Here is a 23,947-nt window from a genome sequence, read left to right as displayed (position 1 = left end):
CCTTAAAGAAAGACCAGTTAACCTCAAAGGCATGTAGAAGAAGTGAGGAACTGAGTTCCTGTCAGTTTGCCAGACTGAGAAACAGCAGAAATATCTTTCCTCCTAGAAGCCCATAGTGGTACCCAAATGAAGCCATAGGTTATGCAATGTTTGGCTGCTGGCAAGGGAGCACGGGCTGTGCAATTCCTCACCAGCATGCCCTCAGTTCTCCATGGACACAGGGCTCTTTTGGTGCCTAACACAGTTGCTTGTTCCCTCTTCTCTGTAACCCAAACAAAGACGATAATAAACGCAAGTCTTAAGTGAGTTTTGTCCATTCCTGTGTTGAGTGAAGCATGGAACTTGCGAAAACTATTATGTAGTTAAAGACTGTACTTGAATACTTGAATACACAGTGTCACACAAGTCGCCTTAATTCTGGTGATTCTTAACGTTTGAGAGCCTCATTTTGCAACCAGAGTGATGTTCCTTTAACCCTATTCTCTGTGAAGCGTTTTCAGTTAAATCAAGAAAGCTTTTTTTCCCCAAGGGCAGGTGGACTGAAAGCAACTGTATTGATGACTCCTTGTTTTCTAAAGGTCAAATTGACTTTTTAAATTTCTTCCTGTATCTCTGCACAGGAGTGCCAAGGAAGTGCTGTAAGAAGGACTGCTGGAGAAACAGAAGAGAGTGCTTCTGAGAACACACAGTGCCACACTGAGGTGGGAGTCACTTCTGTTTGAGTTGGGATTGTGCTTTCGTTCATGGTATAGTCAGAAGAGCTCTTTGTAGGGACTGTAATCATCTGTGCTCTAACAGTTTAAAGCAAATTCTGGCTTCTTTACATGGAAATATTGGAGCATCACAAGAAAATGTTCAGAAAAAAATCTATTTCATTATGATCTATACCAGCTTTAAAAACTGCCAGCTGTCTTTAAAGAAATTTTAGAACATCCTTCAGTGGAAAGCTAATTTTTTAGCATAATTTTTCTGTCAAGCTCTGACAATACCAAATACACAAATGTAAGTTCACTCACTCCTCTTATGTATTATGATATTGAATTATGATAGGTTTTTAGTTATGACACTACAAGAAATATTATATACAGTGTAACAAAAGGTAATTTATTGATTCTTCTGAAGACAATGCAACCTAAGGGTGTTCAGCCCTTCCTAGGATTGTCTCCCACATAGGAACAAAAGCTACAGCTCAAAAGCTCAAAGCAGCAGTGGAATTTTTTTTGCATGATTATGAGCTATGGGGAATTAGCTGTTGTTTGCATTTGTCAAACTATGAGACCCCAGAACTGAATTCTTCTTTTCATATTAAATTGAATTGGATAAGTCAGTGTCTGAAACCTTGTACCTGGAGCCCTGTTTGATGCTAGTTTTACTAGTTCATTTCATTAATTTTTGTGGCACTATGTAGACCTGTTTTATGAAGGTTCATAATGCTCCCAGAGCACTCACACCTTTCTGTGTAATTTGTGTGCTTGAACTGTCACAGGATGTAAGTGCCTTCCATTCTTTGTGTTTGCTGTTCCATTATAGCAATACAGGGAGGCACAATTATTCTTGGGGAAAAGCTGGAGGTGCAACAGCTATGATACAGTTTGTCTCTGCTCTGTCTTTTCACATAATTGTTCACTTAAAATCTTGGTCCAGTTCTCCCATTTTTTTCTTCTCTGTTTCTTATTTACTACATCTCTGTTCTTCCCAAAGCCATAAAGTACCTCGGTTTCCACATGTGTATCTTTCCTGCTTTCTCTAATTCGGCTTTTTTCTCTGCTGCCAAAAGTGTGGTGTATAAACTGGAGCAAAGTTTCCAAGGTATAAAGGATACTTACAAGAACATCTTATGTATTGTTCTTCTAATTTGAAATAAATGAACTTTACAGCGCACAAAATGAGTGTGGTGATGCAAGTGGGACCATAAAGACATCTGGTCAGGAAAGTTCCTTTCTGCCATGTTCCCTTCCTTCCCAAGCCTGCTCATGGAAGAGTTCACACTGTCTGTAGCTAAAACTGACTCATTTAAAAGGCAAATTGCTCTGTCTAGGGAGGAGGAGGTCGAAGGACGCTATCTACACTTGTGTGTGGTTCTGTTGGGGAGTCTTGCAGGGAGACTTAAGAAGTCCAATTTAGAACACAACTAAAAATGAAAAAATAAACCTATTCGCTGAATTCTGGGTAAGATTAAGAGGAAAGCTTGCCAGCCAGTGCTGTCAGTGGTCTGTTGGCCTGCTTATGGCCTTTCCTAGCAAGCACCAATTCGAAGTTATTAATACGCAGCCTCTTCATTTGAGTGAAATTTAAACAGCAATTTTCTCTGTCAGTTTAACACATGTGAACTATTCTCCTGAAGTCTGGAATTTTGTGGTGCAGATACATAAATATGTCCCCTTTCCTGTGCTCTCCTCACAAGAACCAGAACATCAGACAGCACCCAGTACATACTTACTTACCTTTGAAAAGGCAGAATGGTAAAACTGGTTTCATAGAGTTCCTGTCTGAGAGAATACCATTCTTCAAACATCCTGGATTTTAAATGTTTCTGCTGCTCCCTGGGAAAATAAGTAGTAAAACAAGCTAGTGCATATGTGAAACCAGTTACAAAAGTGAGTTGCATACCCATAAACAGTCTTAGAAGTGTGGAGCTTTTTCGCATCATGAAGTAATTTCTGTTTGCTTTTAACATGAGAGCTGATGATCCTTTCCTGTTGGAAAGGTGCAGCAAGTGTTTGGAAAGGTGAGGGTGTCAGTGTTTCAGTAACTGAACAGCTTCAGCTCGCTTCCTTTATCTGATCCAGAAGGTGCTGACTTACAAGCAAGTTCAGAGCAAGGCAAACAGCATTGAGAATCCCTTGAGCTCAAAAGGAATATTTAAATTTCTGACATCTCAAGAGTGGAGAAGAACACTGTTTCTGGTGAATGCTGCACATCATATTTAAAACCTAAACATTTTGTGAGTCCTGACCCCAGTTTGAAAATAAGGGTCCTAAAAAGCAAACTGTGAAACGCTATTTGAGATCACCAGCCACTTTGTAGAGATTTAAGAGCCTGTCTTTAGTGGTCCTGTTTCAAAATTTTGGATTAGGCTTACAGTCTCTACAGATCCTCTCTTCACTAATGAAACTGGTTATTGTTTCAAACCCACTATGGACATTTATAGTTTACCAAAGTTAGGACTCATTGGAAACATTGCTTTCACTTACGTTTAGGTCTCCCTAAGCAAGCAAATTTTCCTGGAGTAATGCAGATTATCAGTGGAACTTATAGGAAAATTCATGTCTCCTGAAATCATATCTCATATCCTCCTATCCCTTTCACTGATTTGCAGGAAATGGAAGGAAAGTGTTTCAGCAATAAATCAAAGATGAGATGAGCCACATAGGCTTATGTGATATAGAAAAGGTCATGGAGAAATTCAGATTGTTTTTCAATCCTCCTTTTCCTAGTTGTTGTTCAAGTGGATGTTACCTACAAAACCTGGGATCCTTGGAAGCAGAAGCACAAATGCTATTATTTAAAATAAGGATTGCATGGAGTTAGAATGGAACCAAACCAGTCTTGTGTGTGGTTTGAACTACTGGTAGAATAATAATCCTTATAAAGAGCTGTGCTGCAGATGCTGGCATGAAAATGATCAGGGTATAAAAATGTGTAATACAGACAGCATTAATGTTGCCTTAATTAGAAGTTGCTTACTTGGTGATAGCATCTAAATGGAGATACAGTTTCTTGAAGATTTCAAAAAAAAGAGCAGATTTATGCAAGGAAAGAGTTGTCCAAAGCTAAAATGATTTACCCGAGGAAGAGGTCGTAGCATTACGTAATTGGAAGCTATTTAATTTAAAGAAACAGAAGGCACAGATGTTTTTCTATGTGGATGTATGACCTTAATCAATTAGCAAATCAGAAATGAACTTTTCCCAGCTTGAACTGGAAGTATCTAGAATTTGTTTAATCTTGAATGATCAAATACATTAAAGCCTTTTTCTTCTAGTACACGGTGGTTCTGCACAATAGCTGGGAGAAGAGTATTAAGTATTATTATTATAATAGTGTTGTCAAGACATGAAGCAACATACTACTTTCCTGATCTGTCAACACTGTCCTAGGAAGTGTGAACTAAAGTGAACTTCTATTTGTAGGAAAGATTGTTGGGGTGACATTTTCCTAAAAACCAGCGCACAGCACAGATGAAAAAAAAAGTAATAAAATACTGTTAACATCAATTTGCAGTGAAGGCAAGATGGCAGATGGAGAACACAGCAAAAAGGAAGTTGGCTGCTTTCCATGACATTCTACAGCTTTCACTGTCTTGGGGCTGTGCAACTGGTTTTCTGTGCATGAAGCAGATGGGATACAACAAGCTTAATCTTGTTTTTCTTGATGTTGTGACTCATCTGAGCTTTAGTATGTGTGATTTGGAGACCATGGTTAAACAGCAAGGACTGAGAGGACATAAGGAATTAGACACCCTGTAAGTCAGTGGACAGTCCAGCCTGGTCTGGTCCATCGCTGAAAACCTTAGAAACACAGCTTTTCTAATTTGATATATTCCACAAGCACATGGCTGTTTCGTTGGAACCATTTTCAGTCTGTATTATACTTTGTAGGAAAGAACTGGTTTTGTGGCGAGCCAAAGGGAGTATCTGGCAGGCTATGAAACTGGTAGCTAACCCTTAATGACTCAGAAGAAAGCTTTGTGTCCTGCCTTGACTTACAGCTAAATCATAGACAATCAAGCTGGCTCTCAGTCCCACTATTAATGCCAGGCACACACAAACAACATACAGCTTGGGATGCAGTGACATCTTCCCAGTTCAAAACATTTACATTTCTTGCCTGAACTGACAGCATTCTCCCTTATCTTCATCTGCCATGCTTTTACTGCTGATTGGAAAGAGATTTTTGCAGGTTACTTCTGCAAGACAGACCTGGTGCAGTGGACAGGAGAAGTAATGATCAAAGCAGGCTTAGTGCTGACAGATGGGTGTGTACAAGCTTGAGCTTGCAAGTACTTAGAACTGCCTTGGTGCATAGGCAAAGGCAAGCCAAAGTATTCTCATTGTCTGATACACACACTGGGAAAAATTTGGCCTATACTGTAAAAATACTTTAAACTACTCTTCATGGGATAACATGACTGATTTTTTTTTTTACTTATGCCTTGAACTGTCAAAGGGATGTAAAATACTCAATAGCAGTGTTTCCAAAAGTAAAACATGATGAATCCTCTACACATGGCTCATTTTAGGACATAGATTTTTCCAGATTTCCAGCTTTTTTTGTAAGAAAAATAAAGGGTTTTTAGCCAAAGAGCCTCATCCTCCATTCTTTTTACTGGCATTGGTGTCTGGGTTCTTTGGGCTGTGAAGACAAAAAAGCCTGGCAAACATGAGTTCATTCAAGTGTATAATGCTCTGCATCTCTGACTTTCTCAATTGCTGAGATCATCCAGATCCAGTTTTCCTCTCTGGAGGTGTGGTAATTATTTTACTTTTAACTCACTATCAACTTCTCACAGATTTTCCATTTCTTGTTATGGAAGGTTGCTATGAAAAGGTTTCAGAATGACAATGCATTTATTGTAGCTGCTTTGGGAAACCAAAAAATGAAGGATTTTGTAGGCTGAAAAATGAAATTAGTTTTTTAGTTTTTATTGTTTAAAACCTTTCCCTGGGTTGCTCCTGAGCTCTTCAAGTGCAAGGACTCTGCTCTTGGAAAGGTTAAGACACTGTAAATGAAATTCTGCAGTGCATGAGTCTCAGTGAGAACAATCAGTTGGTAAACGTAGCAAGTTACTGGGCTGTTTTTTCTCCTCTGCTCTGCTGAAATCCACCATTACTGTAGGACTGCTTGTCTCAAAGAACGGAAATGGTTATGACATCCCTTCTCAATTCTTCCTCACTGTTTGTTGGGATATCCTGTCATTTGGACTCTTCTGGACAGGTTGTTCAGGGTGTTGAGAGCACGATATAGCTGTTGACATAAATTTTATCTTACTCGGTCTTGCCATTAAAGAGTGAGCAAATACTTGGAGGTCCATAGCACCTGGAAGAAATAATGAATGTTTCTGGCCCTCTGGGTGTAGCAATTGTCTCCATTCAAGGTGGTGAGGAGAGCTTTAGAAGCTTTCAGGAGTTGGGGGAGAGGTTAAAATTTTAATAGCCAGATTTGAAGCTGTATATATCCATTAGTGAACATGGATCTCTGGAAACTGCAGATGCCTTGGGAGAGATTTTATCCTGCTCTTAAAGTCAGTGTAACAAGCCTGGGTATTTGGCCACTTGGTATGTCACTTGGCCCATGGTATACGTAAAAAATTACTATCCAAACTACCTCAGATGCATGAGTCTGAAAAGATATTAGTGTCAATTGACATAGGTTGTGAGCTCCTATGATCACCCAAACTGTTTCTCTTCACCCAAGCTTGACAATACTTTACTGAACTGAAAATAATGAAACTCCTCAATGCAAACAACTGCAAAGGCAGTGAATGCAGGCTGCAAGTCAGAAGGGTCATTTTGTCTGGTGCTTTGTGCTTAGCATTCAACAAGAGCAAATACCCATTGGGCTTCAGCAGGCAGAATTGAGAATACAATGATGAGGCCTTATGATCCAAGTAAAATGGAAGTGACAACATTGCTCCAACATCACTCCAACATCACTGCAATGAGAAGGCTGCATAGAGATTGGCTACGTATGGTAGCTTTATCCCACCTGGAATAAATCACAGCCATGAAAGTGCAACTGCCTGACATCATCTTGATTTTCAAAGTGGTCCAGTACAGGTTGAGCTGAAGTGCATGTGGTCGCATATTTGCTCTTATTGCAGCATCAGTATAGCCTTGGAAATAGTGCAGCTCTCCTGGCTTGTAGAGGAGGCCAGGATTATAAAGGCTGAGGAGAGGCCTAAAGTATCTTTTTAACAGATCTTCCCAGTTTTCTAGCATTCATCTAGCATGAATATGTCCCAGAGAGGAAACGGAGGCAAGTGAAATTCCTGGTGGGATTGAAGATTAGCAGCATTACATGGTTATGATTAATCTCTTTCCATTCTACACGCGTGTAGCTTGTTAATACTCCAAGTGCGCATGGACTTTTGTAATCTCCAACCATATCACTCCAGTGGATGCACAAATACTTTAGGGCACAGCAGGCAGAAAATCAGCAGCAGAGATGCACCTCCAATAGCAGTTATTTTTCCCACTAATTGCAAGTGTGTGGTACTGATCAGTGGCTAAGGGTGAATTCTTGGGTATTAATGTAATAGATGTCAGCTGCAGCATCAATACGCACGTGGTTAATCTTTGGAATACAAATATTTGATGGTGACTTGGAACAGCTCAAAAATAAAAAGCATGAGATTTTGGAGCCTGAGTCAGAGATCCCAACACATGGTGTGGTGCAGTATCGGTTCTGCAGCTGTAACTGCAACTGGTCAGCGTAATCCATTCACAAAGCTTTATTTTTGTTTCACAAATTCATTAACTTGATTGTGAGCGCAGAACTGAGGAACTGGTGGCTACAGGAGGAAGCGAGGCTGGCAGTCTGTGAGCTTCCCCCTTCCTTCTCGCCGCACTCTGCAGATCCCGCCTGCCGCAGCCCCTGTTGTTCCAGCTGTAACCTTCCTGCCTGCTGCCTCCGACATTTGCACTGAATGGGGTGCATTACAGTTCTGTGGCACGACCTAGTGAGGGTTGCTTGGGACTGTTCTGATGCCAGACCAGTTCAGAATTCTAAGATGCTCAAGTTAGTGAGGTTTTGGGAGCTTTTGACAGCTCCCAATGGAGGTGTTGCAATTTGCCATTTATAGTATGACTCAAATACCAGGTCATGGCTTGCATAACAACTGGGAGTAAGTTGCTGGAAGGAATTAATACTAGAACTGTTTGTCTTTAATTCTTGCCAAATGCCATGCCATGCCAGTAAAGAGATGCATAGTTCTTGTTTTCATCTGACACTTTCTCGCTTATATTGGACTGTTTGTGTCTGGGGAATTTACAGGAAAAGAGCTCTTGGTAGAGGCTGAGCAATAGCTGGGTTTGGCAGTGCTGGGTAAATGCCAATGCCAGCCATGGAATATGCAGCCAAGAGGTGGGGTGTGCCCAGTTCTCAGATATCCAGCTAGTTCTGTAGAAGGGTGGAAACATGTATTGCTTGGTTTCTCTGTCAATAGGACAAACTGCTGAGTTCTCTTTATAAAACCAACTGATTGCAAGGCAGAGTTTTAAAGATATTTGTGAAAAACCTACCTACTCAAAAGAGCTAAATATATCATGAAGAAGTAAAAATCAGAAAAGCCAGGAAATTATCTGGATGATATAATACTGCAGGAAGAACATATCCAAAAGGACAGACACAGTGAATGAATATTGAAGTTAATCTAGGAAACGTAAACTGTGCTTTGCTTGAAGAAGGATTGGTGCCATATCGACAAAGCAGGAAGCAGGAAAGCAAGCTGGTCATAAACCTCTATTAAAGGAATACAGAGGACTATTATTTCTTATGCCTGTATTTACAACACTTGCTGCTTACAGGTGCAAAGCCTTGATCTGCATTTATATTTTCACTGTAAAATGTAGCAATATATGACAATAATGTCACATTTGTCTCTGGCTATACAATCTATTGTGTGTTGTGTAGCTATTGTCTATGTATACACGATCTAAATACTTGTGCTAGAAGTGAAAGCATACTAATGTATGTAAGTGTTAACACCCTGGTTGAAAATATGCTGGTTAACAAGAACAGCATTTATGTGTTAATCAAAGGAATAATTGTACCAGAAGTACTTCAGTTTTTTCCTCAGTTTAGAAGTATTTCTTGCCTGAAGAACTGGCCCCATCTTGAATAACTAACCTTGTGATGTCACTCCCTCAGGAAGAAACTCTAGGCTTTCTCACCCCATGCTAATCAGCTGCCGGATCTCATCAGAGAGACAGCAGTTTGTGGGTATTTCTCTGTTGCATGTGCACTGTCTATTCCTGGAATGGTTGCCAAAGTTCTTTTCCTACAGACAAACCTCTTTATAAGTATTCTGCCTGTGCCTCACCTGTTAAACTTTCTGGATTAGAAATCTAAATGTTATGAGCCTTTGAAATAGTAGTACTGTCCTAACCAGAATATATTGCCTAATAAAAGAATATTGTCTTATTCCCTGTCTTATTGATTCTCCCTAAAGGCTTTCTTTGATCAGTTTCAGAATGGTCTGGCCTTCAAAACAGGACAAGGACTCTGATCTGAAAGCAATCTTTTAGTAGCCTTGATACTGACTGTCTTGATTTTCAGTCTCCCATCAGGCTGATAATACCTACTGCTGGTTTATGTCTCTTTGTGTCCATGTTCCTAAGGGCTTGACATTGTAGCGCTAGCACTTCTGCCGTGTCACTGCATCTCACCTTCCCGCAGGTGCCAGCACTTCCTCTGTACCTGGGGGGATGCAAAGACACCAAAATGGATTTTATATCCAGTGTAGGGCAGATTTGGAGTAATGGCTGGGATTCTCATTTGTATGACACTAATACTTCCATCCAGGCAGAGAAGGTTTTAATGGCACCCTTGAATCTGATATAAGAGTTATAACTCTGAGAGAGTTGTAATGAATTCCTGAATAACTCTGAGGATAAAAATACTGGAACTCTGCTTCATTATGCCCTGTCATTTTCATCACCTTCATGTGATAAACACCTCTCTGCCATTCACCTGGACAGGAGATTCTGGAGAATAGTAGATGGAGAAGCCAGTCATGCTGCTTCTTACTAGCTGACTACTAGCAGGACTTCTCTCCAGGCATAGGAAAAAATCACGGAAGCCTACTTCTACCCTGCATTTAGGTCTCTATTTGCTTGACTTGTTCAGAGTGTATTTAGGGCAGAATTACAGTTTGGGACCTCAGTAATTCTACTCTGGACTTCCTCTGAACTCAGTCAATTCTTCCAGAAAATCTGTTTGGAATTCATTTCACTGGCTTTATTAGGGTAAAAGGCAACTCTTGACCAGTGGCTCTTTTTACCTCTTTTCTGCAAGGGATTTTTAAATGGACATGAATAAGATATTTTCTAAACCCATAGCAAGAGCTGCCCATTGGAGTAGACTAAGAGGCATCTAACTCTGTGTTACCTATGCCTCTAGCTCAGAAAAGAACTTCAGAGATCTAACCAGCTCTGAATTAACCTTGCAAGATTCACAGCAACGCTTCTGGGTCTCACAGCCTGGGCTCAGTCTTGAGTGACACTATCAAACTGGAGTAAAAATATCTCCATCTGCCTGTGGGTAGGGGCCTGAGGATGCAGAGACAGCAGTGAAAGTCCTCCTTGTGTCAGGACCAGCAACTCCACATACGTGCTTTGACAGAAATGAATGCTGGTGCCATTACTGAATAAATTCCGATCAGGGTTTGATCCATGAGTTTTGCTGCTAAGATTTTCTTTATTGTTTTTCTTCAGAAGCTTGTCATTCAAACAACTCTTAAACTGTCCTATCATGTAGAGCATTGCCAAGAAGTTCTAAGTTAGTGGCTGATGTCTATAAGAAATGGGGTTTTGTTGGGCAATGGTGGCCAGTGTTGCTGTCCAGGGATTTCTGGTTTAGCAGCACAAATGTTCATCCAGCTGAGAGCTGAGGCTGTGGTAAAACACAGAAATAGCTGTCTCAGCTCCCAAAAGCTCAGTTCGCCATTATAAGCCCAGAATCTCTTACTTTCTATCAAGACAGAAAACTTAAATGCTTGGATCACAGGAGGGAAATTCAGAAGGATTTGAAGAGTTCTTGAATCAACATGTTAGGCTGCATCAAGAGGTATATTTTTATGATAATGGTAGTCAAATGAACTGCCTGAGGGCAAATTAGAAATTACAGTGGAGATGAAAGTGTCTGCCGTGATCCTTCAGAAATCAGAATACCTGTTTGGTGACTTAAATCATCATGTGAAGACGTTTAGTGATGGCTGCCTGCAGCATGTCCCTCGTGGCCAGGTCAGGGTGACAGCCTTAAGTTTTCACTCTTGGAGCTTTTGATTTCAAATTTCAGTATTTCAAAACCTGAGAGTCCGTGGATATAAACTAACGTTCCACTGAGCCATACAATGCCTTATTTAGTAGAGTATGGTTATGTCTTTACTGACATGAAAACAATGAAATCTCTAGGCTTTGTCTTCCAAGGGAAGGGCAACATAGAGCAAAATTGTTGTTCCTTGAAGGAATCTTACAGGGGATATGGTGCTCTGAGAAGAAGCAAGAAGGCCGGCCCAGTCTCTGTTCTCACTTTAGGCTCTGCACTGTGCGCACAAGACTTGTCACATTTGACCTTTTCAACCATAAAGCTGGAATGACTTCAACGTATTTTCCAACATTTAGTTGGTTTGGAAGCCAGCCTGACACAATCTACACAATACCCAGCTACGTCAAACTAAGTGAATGGTACATGAAGCAGTCACATAGCTGAAATCAGGGGAAGAAAAGCCTTCCACTAGTGCAGTAGTGGAGTTCCAGTGTCACTGGGCTGCCTTCAGAGAATCCTAGTCTCAGTGTTCTGCAAGGTTTAGACAGGTATTTTTGGTTCAGGCACTCCATGGTGCTGCTCTGCTGAAGGCAGTGTGACTTTAAATAGTAAGTTTTGGCTGTGGTGGCAAAAGGCAAAAAGCAAAAAAGGATATTTTGTTCTGAGTCAGTGATAGTTTTCAGCAGCTGTTCTTTATAAAGCAGAAAAGGCATGTGGATTTAGATAGCGTATCAGTAAAGAAAACGTCAACAGTAGCTGGCCTTGGGCACTTGAGGATTAACAGATCTGGGTCTGTCCTAAGGAGAATAAATCCTCATTGACCAAATAAAACCTCAGAATCATACACTGAAAAAATGATTACTGCTGTTTTGCAAGTGAAGTTCATGGTGAGTGATAAACTCTGCACTCTGAAAATGGACTTGATAGTAGTGAACTCCAGATTGTTTGCTTTTAAAAGGAAGGGATAAAACTGTGAGAGGTTAGCTATGGAAAAAGCCAGTCTATCAGCAGTAGGCTGACATTCTGGAAAATGTAAAGTGTTGTGCCTCAGAAAGCTTTTTATAGATTTACCATTACTGTCAAGGACTTCATTAGATGGGATGTAGGATTAAGGGGGAAAGAAGATCTTTTAGGTGTTTGCACATATTGGAACCCAGATTAAATGAGGTTGCAGGTTCTCTCCAATGCTTCGAGGTTTGGGTGTAGTCATAGTGTATGGTGGGTTTGTCATGGGCCAGCTGCCAGCCGCCCACCCAGCCACCCTCTCTCTCCCCCTCCTCAACAGGGCAGGGGAGAAAATAAGATGAGAAAGCTCGTGGGTTGAGATAAAGACACTTAACAATTACCATTATGAGCAAAACAGACTCAACTTTGGGAAAAATGGTGAGGTATGGTAAGAAACAAAGAAAAAGTGGAAGCTCCTTCCCCTCACCTCTCCCTTGTTCCCTCCAAGGTTGATGTTCACTCCTTCACTCCTGGCTTCTCCACCTCTCCCCTGACTGGTGTAAGGGAATTGGGACCAGGGTTTGTGTCCAACACAGGGCAGCCCCTTCCCCTCGCAGAGACCCCACCACCACCTGATACCAGAGCACCTCATCTGACCAGTATTTTTCAGGGCTGTAAAAGGACTTAGGGAGCTCCAGAAGGATTTGCTAAGATGCAGAATCACATAGGCCTGATTGCTAGAAAGCTTATTGCAATTTTTCTGGAGTTTTGACCAGCAGAGTTCCAATTGTCTTCAAGCAATTGCAGATTAAGGGAATACTGTGTAATTTGCACATACAGTGTGGTGAATTGAACCAGCCCAAGAAATGTACCAGTCTGAGGGAAAGGTCCCACCTGATTTACAGAAGGAACATCCTTATTTCCAGCCCATGAACAAGTAAAGCATGAAAGAATAGGGTGAAGATGGGCAGTTGAGCTTTAACCTTAATTTCAGAAATGATAAGCAATGGAAAGGGGAGTCAAGTCCTTTGGGCAATGGCTTGCTTTGGCATGCTGTTTGTAAGAAAGATTTCTGTGGAAATTAGAAATACTTGTAGATAAAAATGAGGCAGCCAAAACCTGCCTTTCAATCTACATAGATTCTTATTAAAAAGCCCTTAATTCATATGTGAATAAAGTTTTATTTTCCTTTTCATTTTTGAAAAATAAATGCCAAGGCACTGCACAGCTGGACTTTTCTCACTGGGCATTTCCTTCTGCTTAGAGTCGGATGTCAGGGCTTGGGCAAAGAATGTTTCACCTGAACCTTGTGAGCACAACCTGTTGAGTCAATACCAGGAGAGGCATGCAGGAAATAAAAGTGTGCCTGCCATTTCTTGAATGAGCAGGTTTTAAAAGAGTGACAGTAATTTCAGAATAAATCATAAAAAGTAGCCTTTCAAAATAATTTAAACTTAAATATTAACAAATCAAAGCACTAAAAAATCATGAGCCAGGCCCATTTTCCTCCAAAGAGAATTTTTGGAAACTAACATTGGGTTTTTAGTTGTTTTGAGACTTTTTAGAATTTTTATCTGGGGCTTTTCTTCCATAATTTGGGCCAAAAGTTTACTTAAAAAGATTCCTGTATGTCTATAATATTGACATATGCTTATATTTTAGAGCTAAGGTTTAGGGTAAAACACTCTTTTTTTCCATGAAATCATAAGAGTTGACAGGACCAAATTTCACTGAAGCAGTATTGTCATTTGGCAGATCAAACCACAGATGATATTGCACTTGTGCCTTGTGTTGCAATTTAGAAATTATTAGCCTGGTTTCTAACTAGTTAGGTGTGCCCTTCTGTGTGACTGTGTATGCTTAACTCATGCAGTTCCCACAAGGGCAGAAAAATTGTGTACGTGGTCAATTCTGGCTTCCTGCTATAAGGGATTTGATTTTTGCATGAACATCTGATTTCCCTGTAGTACCCAAACATCAGTATTCCTGTGTGCAATGGACTGACCACAAGAATGGCTGCTGGGAGCTACAGAGGGGTTTGCAGCCCAGCAAACCCAAAGCAAGTGGGGCTGTGCTCACCGAGGGTGATGGCCCAGAGATCCTGTATTGCACAGGGCAAGTCAAAGAGCAAATTCAATGTCAGAGCTGGTGTTAGTAGTGGGTGAGTGCTGGGGCATCAGCTATGGTGCCCTCCTCCCTCCTTGCTGTGCTGGGGTCACTGCACATCTCTGTTTCTCTTCCCTGTGCTGGCAGTGTGGAGCATCATAAACTACTCTAGAACAACTCCTTATTCTCAGTTTTGGCACCAGAAGGATTTTGGTATAAGCCATAGCTAGATTAAAAAATAAGTGAGAGCTTGCAGTATCAGGCTGTGCCTGACAGTTGCTGTACTGCAGAATGATCCCCCTCTGAGAACTTGCTTGCACTCTGTAGTTGTCTTTAATTCTAAGTGCACTGTGAGAGAAGACTATGCATAACTCTCAGTCCTGGCCACTAAATGTTGATAGATTCTTTGCTACGTGACGTAAGTTGCATCTCTGTGTTGCTGAATGTTACTGAAGTACAAGTAAATTTTAAGGGACTTTAATGTTAAGTGAGAGAAAAGACGAATGTGAAATTACATTTACTTTTCTGCACTTCAAAAGACTTGTTCTGCAATTTTTCCTTCTTTAAAGATAGCAACTAGAAAGTTCCCAGTGTGGGAGCCTTTGCTTTTAAGTGCTGCAGCAAGCGTAATACTCACTGGGTGAACTTGGAGTTGGCAACAGCAAAAGCTGGGGGGGATGTACGGGAACATGTGCTGTCCTTTGTAGTTCCAGTTCTTTTAGAAGCACTCACAAATAGCTTTAGTTTCTTTAGCAAATACAATGGCATCATTCTGGGCATGCCTAGTGGAAGTGTTCTGGGACTAGTAAACTGTGAACAAACCTGTTTGCATTGCTGCACTGTACAGCGCAGCACAGATAAGCCCTAATTGTTATGCAACTCCTTAGCATAAGCTCCTGGCATGGCTCATATGCTTCCCTTGTACTAAGACTGTCCAAAATAGCAACAAGAAAGCATGTAACTAAAGACACAGCAGGAGTGTAGGAATTCACCCAGGCCTTGAATGTCCTAAAGATTGAATAATTCTTCATTTTAAACCTTCCAAAATGCTAAGCATAATGTATTTTCTTCGGAGCTTCTTCAAGGTAAGCGATTTCAAACTTTTCCTGTTTGTTTGGTTTAGTTTTGTTTTGACAAGAGAGAAACTTGGATTTGTAGACTTTGTACAGGAATGTAGAAAGTAGTTTTCTTGAGAACTGATGCCCAGTAAGCAAATGCACTCACCAGGTTTGCAATTTGCTTTGCTATGTTAACATCTGATTTGTAGATGTTGTTTGTTTTCAGCTACCATAAAAAGAAGCACTTGTGGGTTTAAGAGATCCTTATACGATGAAAACCATAAAATTTATGGTGTAAGCTACATCCATCAACAGGGAGTTGTTAGCAGTGAAAGATGCATTTTATGAGACAATCCCAAATCTTAATTTCTGATTTTATTATGATTTCCTGAAGTGTTTGTTGTATTTTAAATGTGCCAAATTGACCAATTGAACACTAACATAGTTTAAAATATTTTAGATACAAAATACATTATAAACTGTTCCCAGTAAGTATAATTTCAAAGGAAACAACCAGACCAAATATCTCATATTCAGTGATGGGTATGTAACTCTCTGGGGGCAGTTTCTTTTTCTGTGAGTCTAAGTTTTATGACAGAGGCTGTGCTGCTGCCTGCTGTCGGGCTGCAATAGCTGTTTGAGGTCTGAGTCCCAGCTGTGGCTGTCACCCTGCTCAGAGTTACAGCACAGTTGTGGTGCAGCTGCAGTGTGGGCTGCAAGTTTTGGTAGAAGTCTGCACTGTGAAATGCAGAGATGGTTTGGAGAAGTGTGGGTCAAAGGAATGAAAGTTTAATCAGATTAGAGAATATTGGATTATTCCGAGATCTAAAATGTTAGAATTTGAAGCTCAATAGAGAATCATGCTAACTTAGAAGAAAAATGCTTAAGGAATAGAATAACTGTAATGAGATGCATTCCAGGTTCCCATTATGTTGTCACTTGCACATTTGCATGCCAAACTGCTTCTTGATAAAACATGCTGCAGGATTGCAGCTGCAGTGTAAAGCCAGCAGTGAATCTCAACACGGAGTTGCTCTGTGGAGACCAACTGCTGTTTGAAATAAATATGAGAAAAAGCTTAATTTTGGTTCTAAGATATATAGCTACAATTAGCACCTGCAACCACCTGACTGTTAATGGGAAACATGTAGCACTCCTAAGGAGGTGAACCCCATTTTCAGCAGCCTTCCTTGGGGACATTGTAAAGAGCTGATCTTACAAAATTGCTTACATTTGGGTTGAAAATATCTACTTAGTTCGCTCTGAATTACATTTTTACTCTAAACACTGCATTGTATGGGAGGTAAAAGTGAGGGACAGGAAAAATACAAGGAGAAGGTTTTTCTCTGGTACTGGGATATGGCTATTGACTCATCATAGTTGCATACTTGCTGTTTTATCACATCACAAGCCTTGACTTTCAAAAATTTTAACATAAATCATGATGCTAAAGTGTATGTAAATATCCTACTTCAATGTGGGAGAGTATATACTTCTCAGTACTTACAAGAGTATATTTTTCCATAAGGACCAGTCATCTACAGTCATCAGTTTGAGAAAAATAGGAGTGAGTAGAACTGTTAGCTGTCAACGGTGTTATGATGATTACTGGATTCATCCTGAGTCATTTGAATGTAACAGCTTGCACCATCTCTGTTGGTTCCAGTTTGAGAAAGGCCAGTTCATATCTATGAATTTCATTCTGGATTCATTGACTGAAATCTAACAGTCAGCTAAGTCAGCCAAACTATGTCTGAAATGGAGGAGAAATCCACACTATTCTAATGCCAGTTTCTTCATTGTTTTAAGTTTTCTTGAAATAGAAATCTCTTAATTGAAAGCTGTCCAAAATACAATATATCTAGACCTGTATTCTAGAGGTGCTATGCACACCATGCAGCACTTTGAGGTTCTTGTGTGATATTAGAATGACCCAAATAGCTTGAAATGCAGTCTGAGGCCTCAGCCATGTTTCTCAATAGGATTTTAGCTACTAAAATCCCTGTATCCATGCCTTGGAACTTTTAAATGTATCACCCTCATCTAACTGAAAAGAAAAAGTAGGCTGAGCCAAACAGCAATAAACCTGCCCTTGGATTTCAGGATAAATGCTACTATGGGAGAGTTACTGTGGTGCCTCTTGTCCTCCTCTGGAAGTTGTATCAGCACCTTTGCTGATGGGAGGAGCAGAAGGAAGTGGAAATAGCCCAAACCTGTAAATAAAAATAAAAAATAAATAAATTTTTAAAAAAAGCATAAACACCCTAGAGCTGGGAACAAGACCAAGGGGCAGAGTTGGTAGGAAGGATCTCAGGACCCTCTGCCTGCCCCCGTTTGTGTCTGGTTCAAGGCTTTCCTAGCACAGGACTGAGTTTGCAGCATACAACTCCATCATGGTGCCTTTCAAGCAGACACAAAATTGCATGCACATCTGATCTTAGGAGGTTGTGACAGCAAAGATAGATTGTTATATCTTGGCCAGTTAAGTTTTTCGTCTCCCGTAATAATCAATTTAAAGGCCTAATATTGTTGTCTTTGATTCTCCCAAGAGAAATGGAAACAGGTATTGGAGTTGTTGCCAATGCATGATTGCATGTGTCTGAGCTGTTGGCTTTTCTCACTAATTTAAGTAATTCTCTAATTAAAATATTCCATATGACTGGTCACTTGGTATGAAAATAGTTAGTTTTGACTAAAAATATGCAGAAATCAAAGTGTAACTCCTTATTGAATGAAAAGACATACAAATGGCTCACATGGACCAAAATTAGTTGTTTTTTTGAGAAGTGTGACAGCAAACTTTATTGAAGCATCTTCTTGCTTCCTTTAATTTTAAAACCAGAAGATGTTGATTGATACTGCTGTTATTTATAATGATAACACAATAAGAATCATGTTTTCGCTTATGGCATGGAGCATTTCAAAACAGGCAGCCTGTTGCAGTCATGTCCAATTCCTCTCTAATGCCACTGGTACAGCAGTAAACAAGGCGCGATGCAGATTTGCCACTAATACCTTTAATGCCTCTAAAATAGTACACCTATTGTTCTCTCTGAACCAAAGCTCCAGGCCACTAATACCAGCTAAACAGTTCCTGGCCACTTTAAAAGGCCAGTGTATGCCCGAGCAGGGATGGCTGTGTCACCAGTTGCAGACAGAAATTTTGGGACCCCTGCTGCTGGTGTCATAGGAAGCGGTATTGCACAGCTGTGGAACATCCTAAATTTGTATCAGATTCTGCATTCAAAGTGTTGTATATTTCTCTCTCCTTGGCCATAACTTTCATTTAATTCTGCTCAGAAATCTGTCATCTCCCTGGTTAGATTTGCAGCCCATCCAGCTTTGACTTTGGACCTGAACCAAACTTTGCTGGTTTTCTCTTCAAGCGGTGTGCCAAACTTGCATTTACACAAATTGAACTGAAGAGTTTGATCACAATATATGTGTTTCTCTAAAAGAACTTTTGTCCTGACTTCAGAAATCAAGGACCACACTTGTAGTAGTTTTAGGTCTTGCATGTGCTTCACTAGATGTTCACCTATCCTGAAAGTTTAGGTTCCCAGTTAAAATCTGTGTTTTAGTTCCTTTTGTGTGACCATCAGTCTTTTTGCTGGGCTAATCTTTGTTATTCTCAGTTTTGGCACCTCTAAGGTACCTGGGAAATGAGCACTAAAATACCGTCTGGTTATTCTGCTTCAAGTGAAAAGGCAGAGATTTGTAAAAAACATTCTGATTTCAGCTGGACCTGTGCCAGACATTTAACAGAGGCAGGGACCCTGCTGAGTGGACATGCCCTTGGAAACTCAGAATGTTTCTCGTTGAAAATGTATCTTGTTATCTGCAGAAGCTTTGGTTCTGTTGTGTGCAGTTGTAACATCGCTGCTGCGTGGGGCCATGTCTTGACTGTAACATATTTGGCTGAATAATGACTGTGGATATTTTAGGTTTTATGTGGATAATTTAGGTTTTGCCTAAAACTTAGGAGTGACTGTAAATGGAGCTGTTCTAAACACGTGTTTATCAGTTGTTTGTCAACTCAACTGTATGAAGTGGTGTATGAATGTGATCTTTAAGCATGCTCAGCTGTCAGGCAGGCAGATGCCGCACAGGTATCTTAACCTGATCTTTGGCACCCTGTGAGCGTGTGGAAGTTCAAATCTCCTGGCTAGGGAGGTTGTCCTGTACTCTGGGATTTCTGTGCACTGATGCTGCGCTTTCTAAATAGCAACAAAAAGTATCAGGAAAAAACAGAACATTTCAGCTGGCTGGGAACTTCCTTCTTGCAAAACTGGCTGAAGAAGACTGTCAGTGTTTAGTTAATGAACTTCTTGTAGCATAAATTAAATCAAGACAGCATTGAGCTGGAGCTAAAGCGACAATCCCAAAATGTCAGCTTAGATCTTACAGTAATGTCTTCAGCAACTCATACTACCTGAGTAACAACTCAGCAAGTAATACCAGAATACACACCTCTTCATTAAAAACTTAAAGAGGGTTGCTAATGTCTCATTTAATATGCAAAACAACAAATTTGAATGATTGCATATATGTTTGTAAGAACCCCTGGGTTATATTGGCATGTAGAATGAGTATTGCAGTCAATGTTGTGAATTGTTCTTGCAAAAACACAAAATCAATTTTACTGGAGTTTTTAAGTGCTTTAAAAAAGACAGCTGTTTTAGGAGCATAGACTCATGTGTCAACTGCCTCTGCGAAGGTCTTGCTTTCAGGGGGACTGAAGCAGCTGTAGACAAATATTTTTCAGCTAAGGTAACCACAAACTTTAAAGTTTGTCCAAAGAAAGTAGCATGCCTTGACTGAAGCACATTTTCCACTGAAACAAGCAATATGATGGCCAGAGTTAAATTTTCAGGTAATAGCTTTGATACAAGGAAGAATGGAAATTCATACATTTTATTCCTGCAATGACTTCCATCTAAAAAACATTGTCTCCCAATACTGAATTAAGCTGCAGAGTGTATGGCAAACCATCAGGACAGGGAATTCTTTATCCCAGATCTTGTACTTTCTTAAACCAAAAATGCTGCACAGTGCATGGCAATGGGCAGTCTTCGTGCAGAAAAAAATGCTGTAATATGAGAAAGAACATGATACCAGATGAGGAGATGTCCACTTCTGTATCAAAAGCACATAAATTGGTGAGGTTTACCTAAGAGTTCACATGTCAGAAGATTAAAATTAGCCTGAAAATACTATTGAATGAAAAAAGGAATGAGGTTTGGATGAATTGTAGTTATTGGGTCAGTGAAGATGTGCTAGTAAGGAAACAAGATGTCAGAGGAGCTCTGACTGTTTTTAAGGAAGGAATGCATTTTGCCTGGAAGAGGCTTAAAGGCATATAAAGGGAAAGGTAGTATTGCTTTGTATGCAAAGTATCTGAATAATGAAAAGACAGAGTCTCTGAAGCACTAATGCCTCTGTGACAGTAATAGAAACTGGAATTTAAAGCAGCCAGGTAATTCCTGATTAACCTGCCTGTATGTATGTACATTAAAAGGGATGATGCACACACACTCTTCCTCATCTGAAATACTGCTGCAGGAGCTGGATTGTCTTCGTCCTCAATACAAAAGTGCTATTATCAGTGTATGAGACTGGAAGCAAATCCTGTATACAAATTATTAACATTTGCAATTAATACTTATTTCGGTATATATTAATGACTGTCATTTTTAAGGCAGGACAGATCCATGACTTACATTGCAGAGAACAGCCACTAAAATGTCACAATGGTTAAAATTGTAGCAATGGTTACAATTATAATGCATCCATTGACAGGAATTAACAAATACATCCATTTGCTCAGACCTTTAACTGAGAATCACTTTGACTTCTCCGCCACCAGGATCAGTTGCATTTTGCACCTCTGTATGTGACAGCACATGTTGTTTGTAGCCTCCAGAGGGATCATCAAGTCCAAGTCAGAAAAATACCCCCAAAACCAAAAACCAACTAACCAACCAAACAACTTGGCCCATTAAGAGAGTACACGTGAAAAGTGATATCCAAGAGTGAAGAATGGTTTGCTTACAGGTAAAAGATTGGGGAAAGTCCTTAAAGTCTTGGTCAGCTTTTGTGTAATCAAAGCTTATGATGCTGAGATCAAGATTTCCTGCAAAGTGGCCTTTGGTACCTTTTGGGCATTGGTACAATTTCCCAAATCACCAGAATGATGACATTATTGGCTGTTCCAAAGAATTCCGGCTGCTTGGGAGTCACAATTTTCTTGTGCCTTCCGAGATGGAATCCTGCACAGCTAGAATAGGTCTTGCTGCTGAGAAACTTCCAGTAGCATTATTGAGGTCATACAGATGAGTATGTAATTACTTAGATAAACAGAGTTTCAATTAACATGATTGCAATCTAGTAACACTTAAATAGTGTTCCTTAAGAAAAGGATTTCGCCCTGTACACGGCCTATACATGAAGAATGAATATCTGTATGATTAAACCACACCGCAAAGTTAAACATTACCAGAACCTATACATAGCCTTGGGTTCAACTTTTGACCCCACATGAGTTATTGCCTGAATAAAAATCCCAGGAGACAAGGCAGGAATTTGCATCAGATTAATTGTCAATGACAACGTTTTTGTGGTTTTATGCAAAATGCAAAAAGATTAAAATAATGAACAGTGCCTTGCAACATGCAAGCACTCCTTGGCTAGGTCAGCCCTCTTCCTGGCACCTCAGCCAGCTGGGGCTGGAGCCTTTGGAGGCATTTTAGATAATTAGCTGAGCTGCTTCACTGCTAAAGCAGCATCTTTCAGATTGCACACATAAAAATAAGGTGAAATAATGACACACTCTTCAGAGTCCTCTCTTGCCAAAATTGAAGGTGGAAATTCAGGCAAGCCTTTCTCCAACAATGAAGGATGACTCCTCCTCCTCCTCCTTCTTCTAACACTTCTCTGTGTCAAACCCCTCTGCTGAGCCAATTTTCTACACTGATGCTAAATAGGTGGGGGCTAATGAGCAATCTGTTACTCTTGGAAATCTCCCATTGTAGGCTTGTCACAGATGTACTTGGCAAGTTCAGGACAGTGTTTAACTCTGAGTGAAATGCTACCTGGTCATATATGGGACCTTTCTGTAAAACAGAGCAAGTGCTGTTCCTCTTCAGTGCGGTCTCATAAGCATCTTTGCTTCCTGGTACTAACAGATTCTACTTTGAAAACAGTTTTGTGGTCCTGGAGGCCCTCAGACAAGCCTTGCTTGCAGAGCATGGCTCTCTCTACTAGCTGAGATTTAACATTTTCAATAGACAACTTTCTGATCAAACTTGGAATATGGCCTTGGCAGTTTTCAGTGTAACTTCAACAAGTCTCTTTGTAGCAGGTGAGCATCAAGCCCTCTGAATCCCCTGTGGCTTATTAAAGAGGTCAAGTATAATAATTTAAGAAGCAAATAAGCAATAGTATGAAGAAACCTAAGTTTTAATAAACATATTTTGAAAAGCATCAACAACAACAGAAAGAATTTGATGTATTTTCAGACGAATATCCTGAAATTAACAAACTAAGATTAGGTTAGAAATGGGTATTTCTGCAGTTCTGGGAAAGGAAGAAAGTCTTTCACTTCACAGTGTGTTCTATAGTGAAGGTAAGCTGCTGTAGTATACAGAAGGATTGGATTCTTTTCTGCTTCTCAAATTCTAGCTTAAATATATCTATATTCCAATTTTTATTTTGACATTTAAATGGCAAATATATGTCGTTAAGTGGTATTTGGGATATTTTTTATGTATTTTCATGAGAATTAAGTTCCATGAGTTGAAAGTCTTAGAAACCTCCATAACAGGAATTGTATAAAATGATGGAAAGACCTTGAGATGGTTTGAATCAAGTGTAAAGGTAATAATATCTTTTCAAAGTCAATCTTTTGTGCTGTGTAATAAACAGGATCCCTCTGTCTTCAATTAACACTCTCCCTTCCATAGATTTATCTCAGATTTGTCTGCTAGCTCACATGGGTAGTGAGTTAGTTACAACTAACTACTGCACTCAGTGACAGATGGCATATGGGTATCTTTCAAGCAGTGAAAGGAACTGGATTGCACTTGAAATCACCATCAGGCTGAAATAATCATCACCAAATGGCTAAGACAGGTATCTTTCATCCTGTTCTTTTATCAGGCACAAAGTTATCCTGGAGTACTCCAGGTTACTACAGGCTTTCAGCCTGTATACCGTTTCACTATTAATTATAACACTTTCTGAGCACACAAACTTTGTCTGTGGTACATGCTGGTAGGTGATGGCAGTTCCTGTAGGTGTAAGTTCAGTCAGCTCCATATGCAACCACGTAAACCCTCCCTATCAACACAAACACATTTTTCTTTATTCTAGATTTCAGTTAATCAAGTGCCATAATGCCCCGGCAATAGAATCTTAACAGACATCCCATGATAAAAAGATACATTCTAGCTTCAGGAGACTCTTTTGAGACAGGTTGCTTTACATATTTATCACCAATTACAATGAAGACAGTTATGTTCAGGAGGTGCAGACCCTGCAGTATCACCCCAGCCACCTCTCTAGCCCACAGTGAGGGAGAATGGGACAGCTCAGGGACTGATGGCACAGCAAACACTGCTCCTGTGACTGGGTAAAGAAGAAAACTGAGACTGCATGGAGTGACTGCTGCTATGCCTGTGCTCCCACCCTGCTGCCACCCTGCTTTTGGCTTGTTTCTGCAACTGGTGCAAGAAAAATTGGTCTGAATTTTGTAATTAACACTCCTGAACTAGCTGTAGGGGTTTATTTTATTTTATTTTATTTTATTTTATTTTGGAACAGCTGGCTGATTTATTTGAGAAGACATGTAA

At 40.1% G+C, this 23,947-nt stretch overlaps 1 protein-coding gene across 1 annotated transcript in view; it reads left to right on the top strand.

Annotated features, from left to right (window-relative positions):
• ARHGEF4 (Rho guanine nucleotide exchange factor 4) overlaps positions 1–23,947 on the top strand; it is a 213,718-nt gene that overhangs the window by 29,868 nt on the left and 159,903 nt on the right. The window contains exon 3 of the mRNA XM_017728791.1: positions 621–701. Coding sequence (XP_017584280.1) covers positions 621–701 — 81 coding nt within the window. The remainder of the gene's footprint in view (positions 1–620; positions 702–23,947) is intronic.

Source organism: Corvus brachyrhynchos, unplaced genomic scaffold (genome assembly GCF_000691975.1).
Source record: "Corvus brachyrhynchos isolate BGI_N302 unplaced genomic scaffold, ASM69197v1 scaffold223, whole genome shotgun sequence".
Lineage (NCBI taxonomy): Eukaryota > Metazoa > Chordata > Aves > Passeriformes > Corvidae > Corvus > Corvus brachyrhynchos.
The sequence above is the reverse complement of the archived record's forward strand: the minus strand, read 5'-3'. Positions and strand labels throughout refer to the sequence as shown.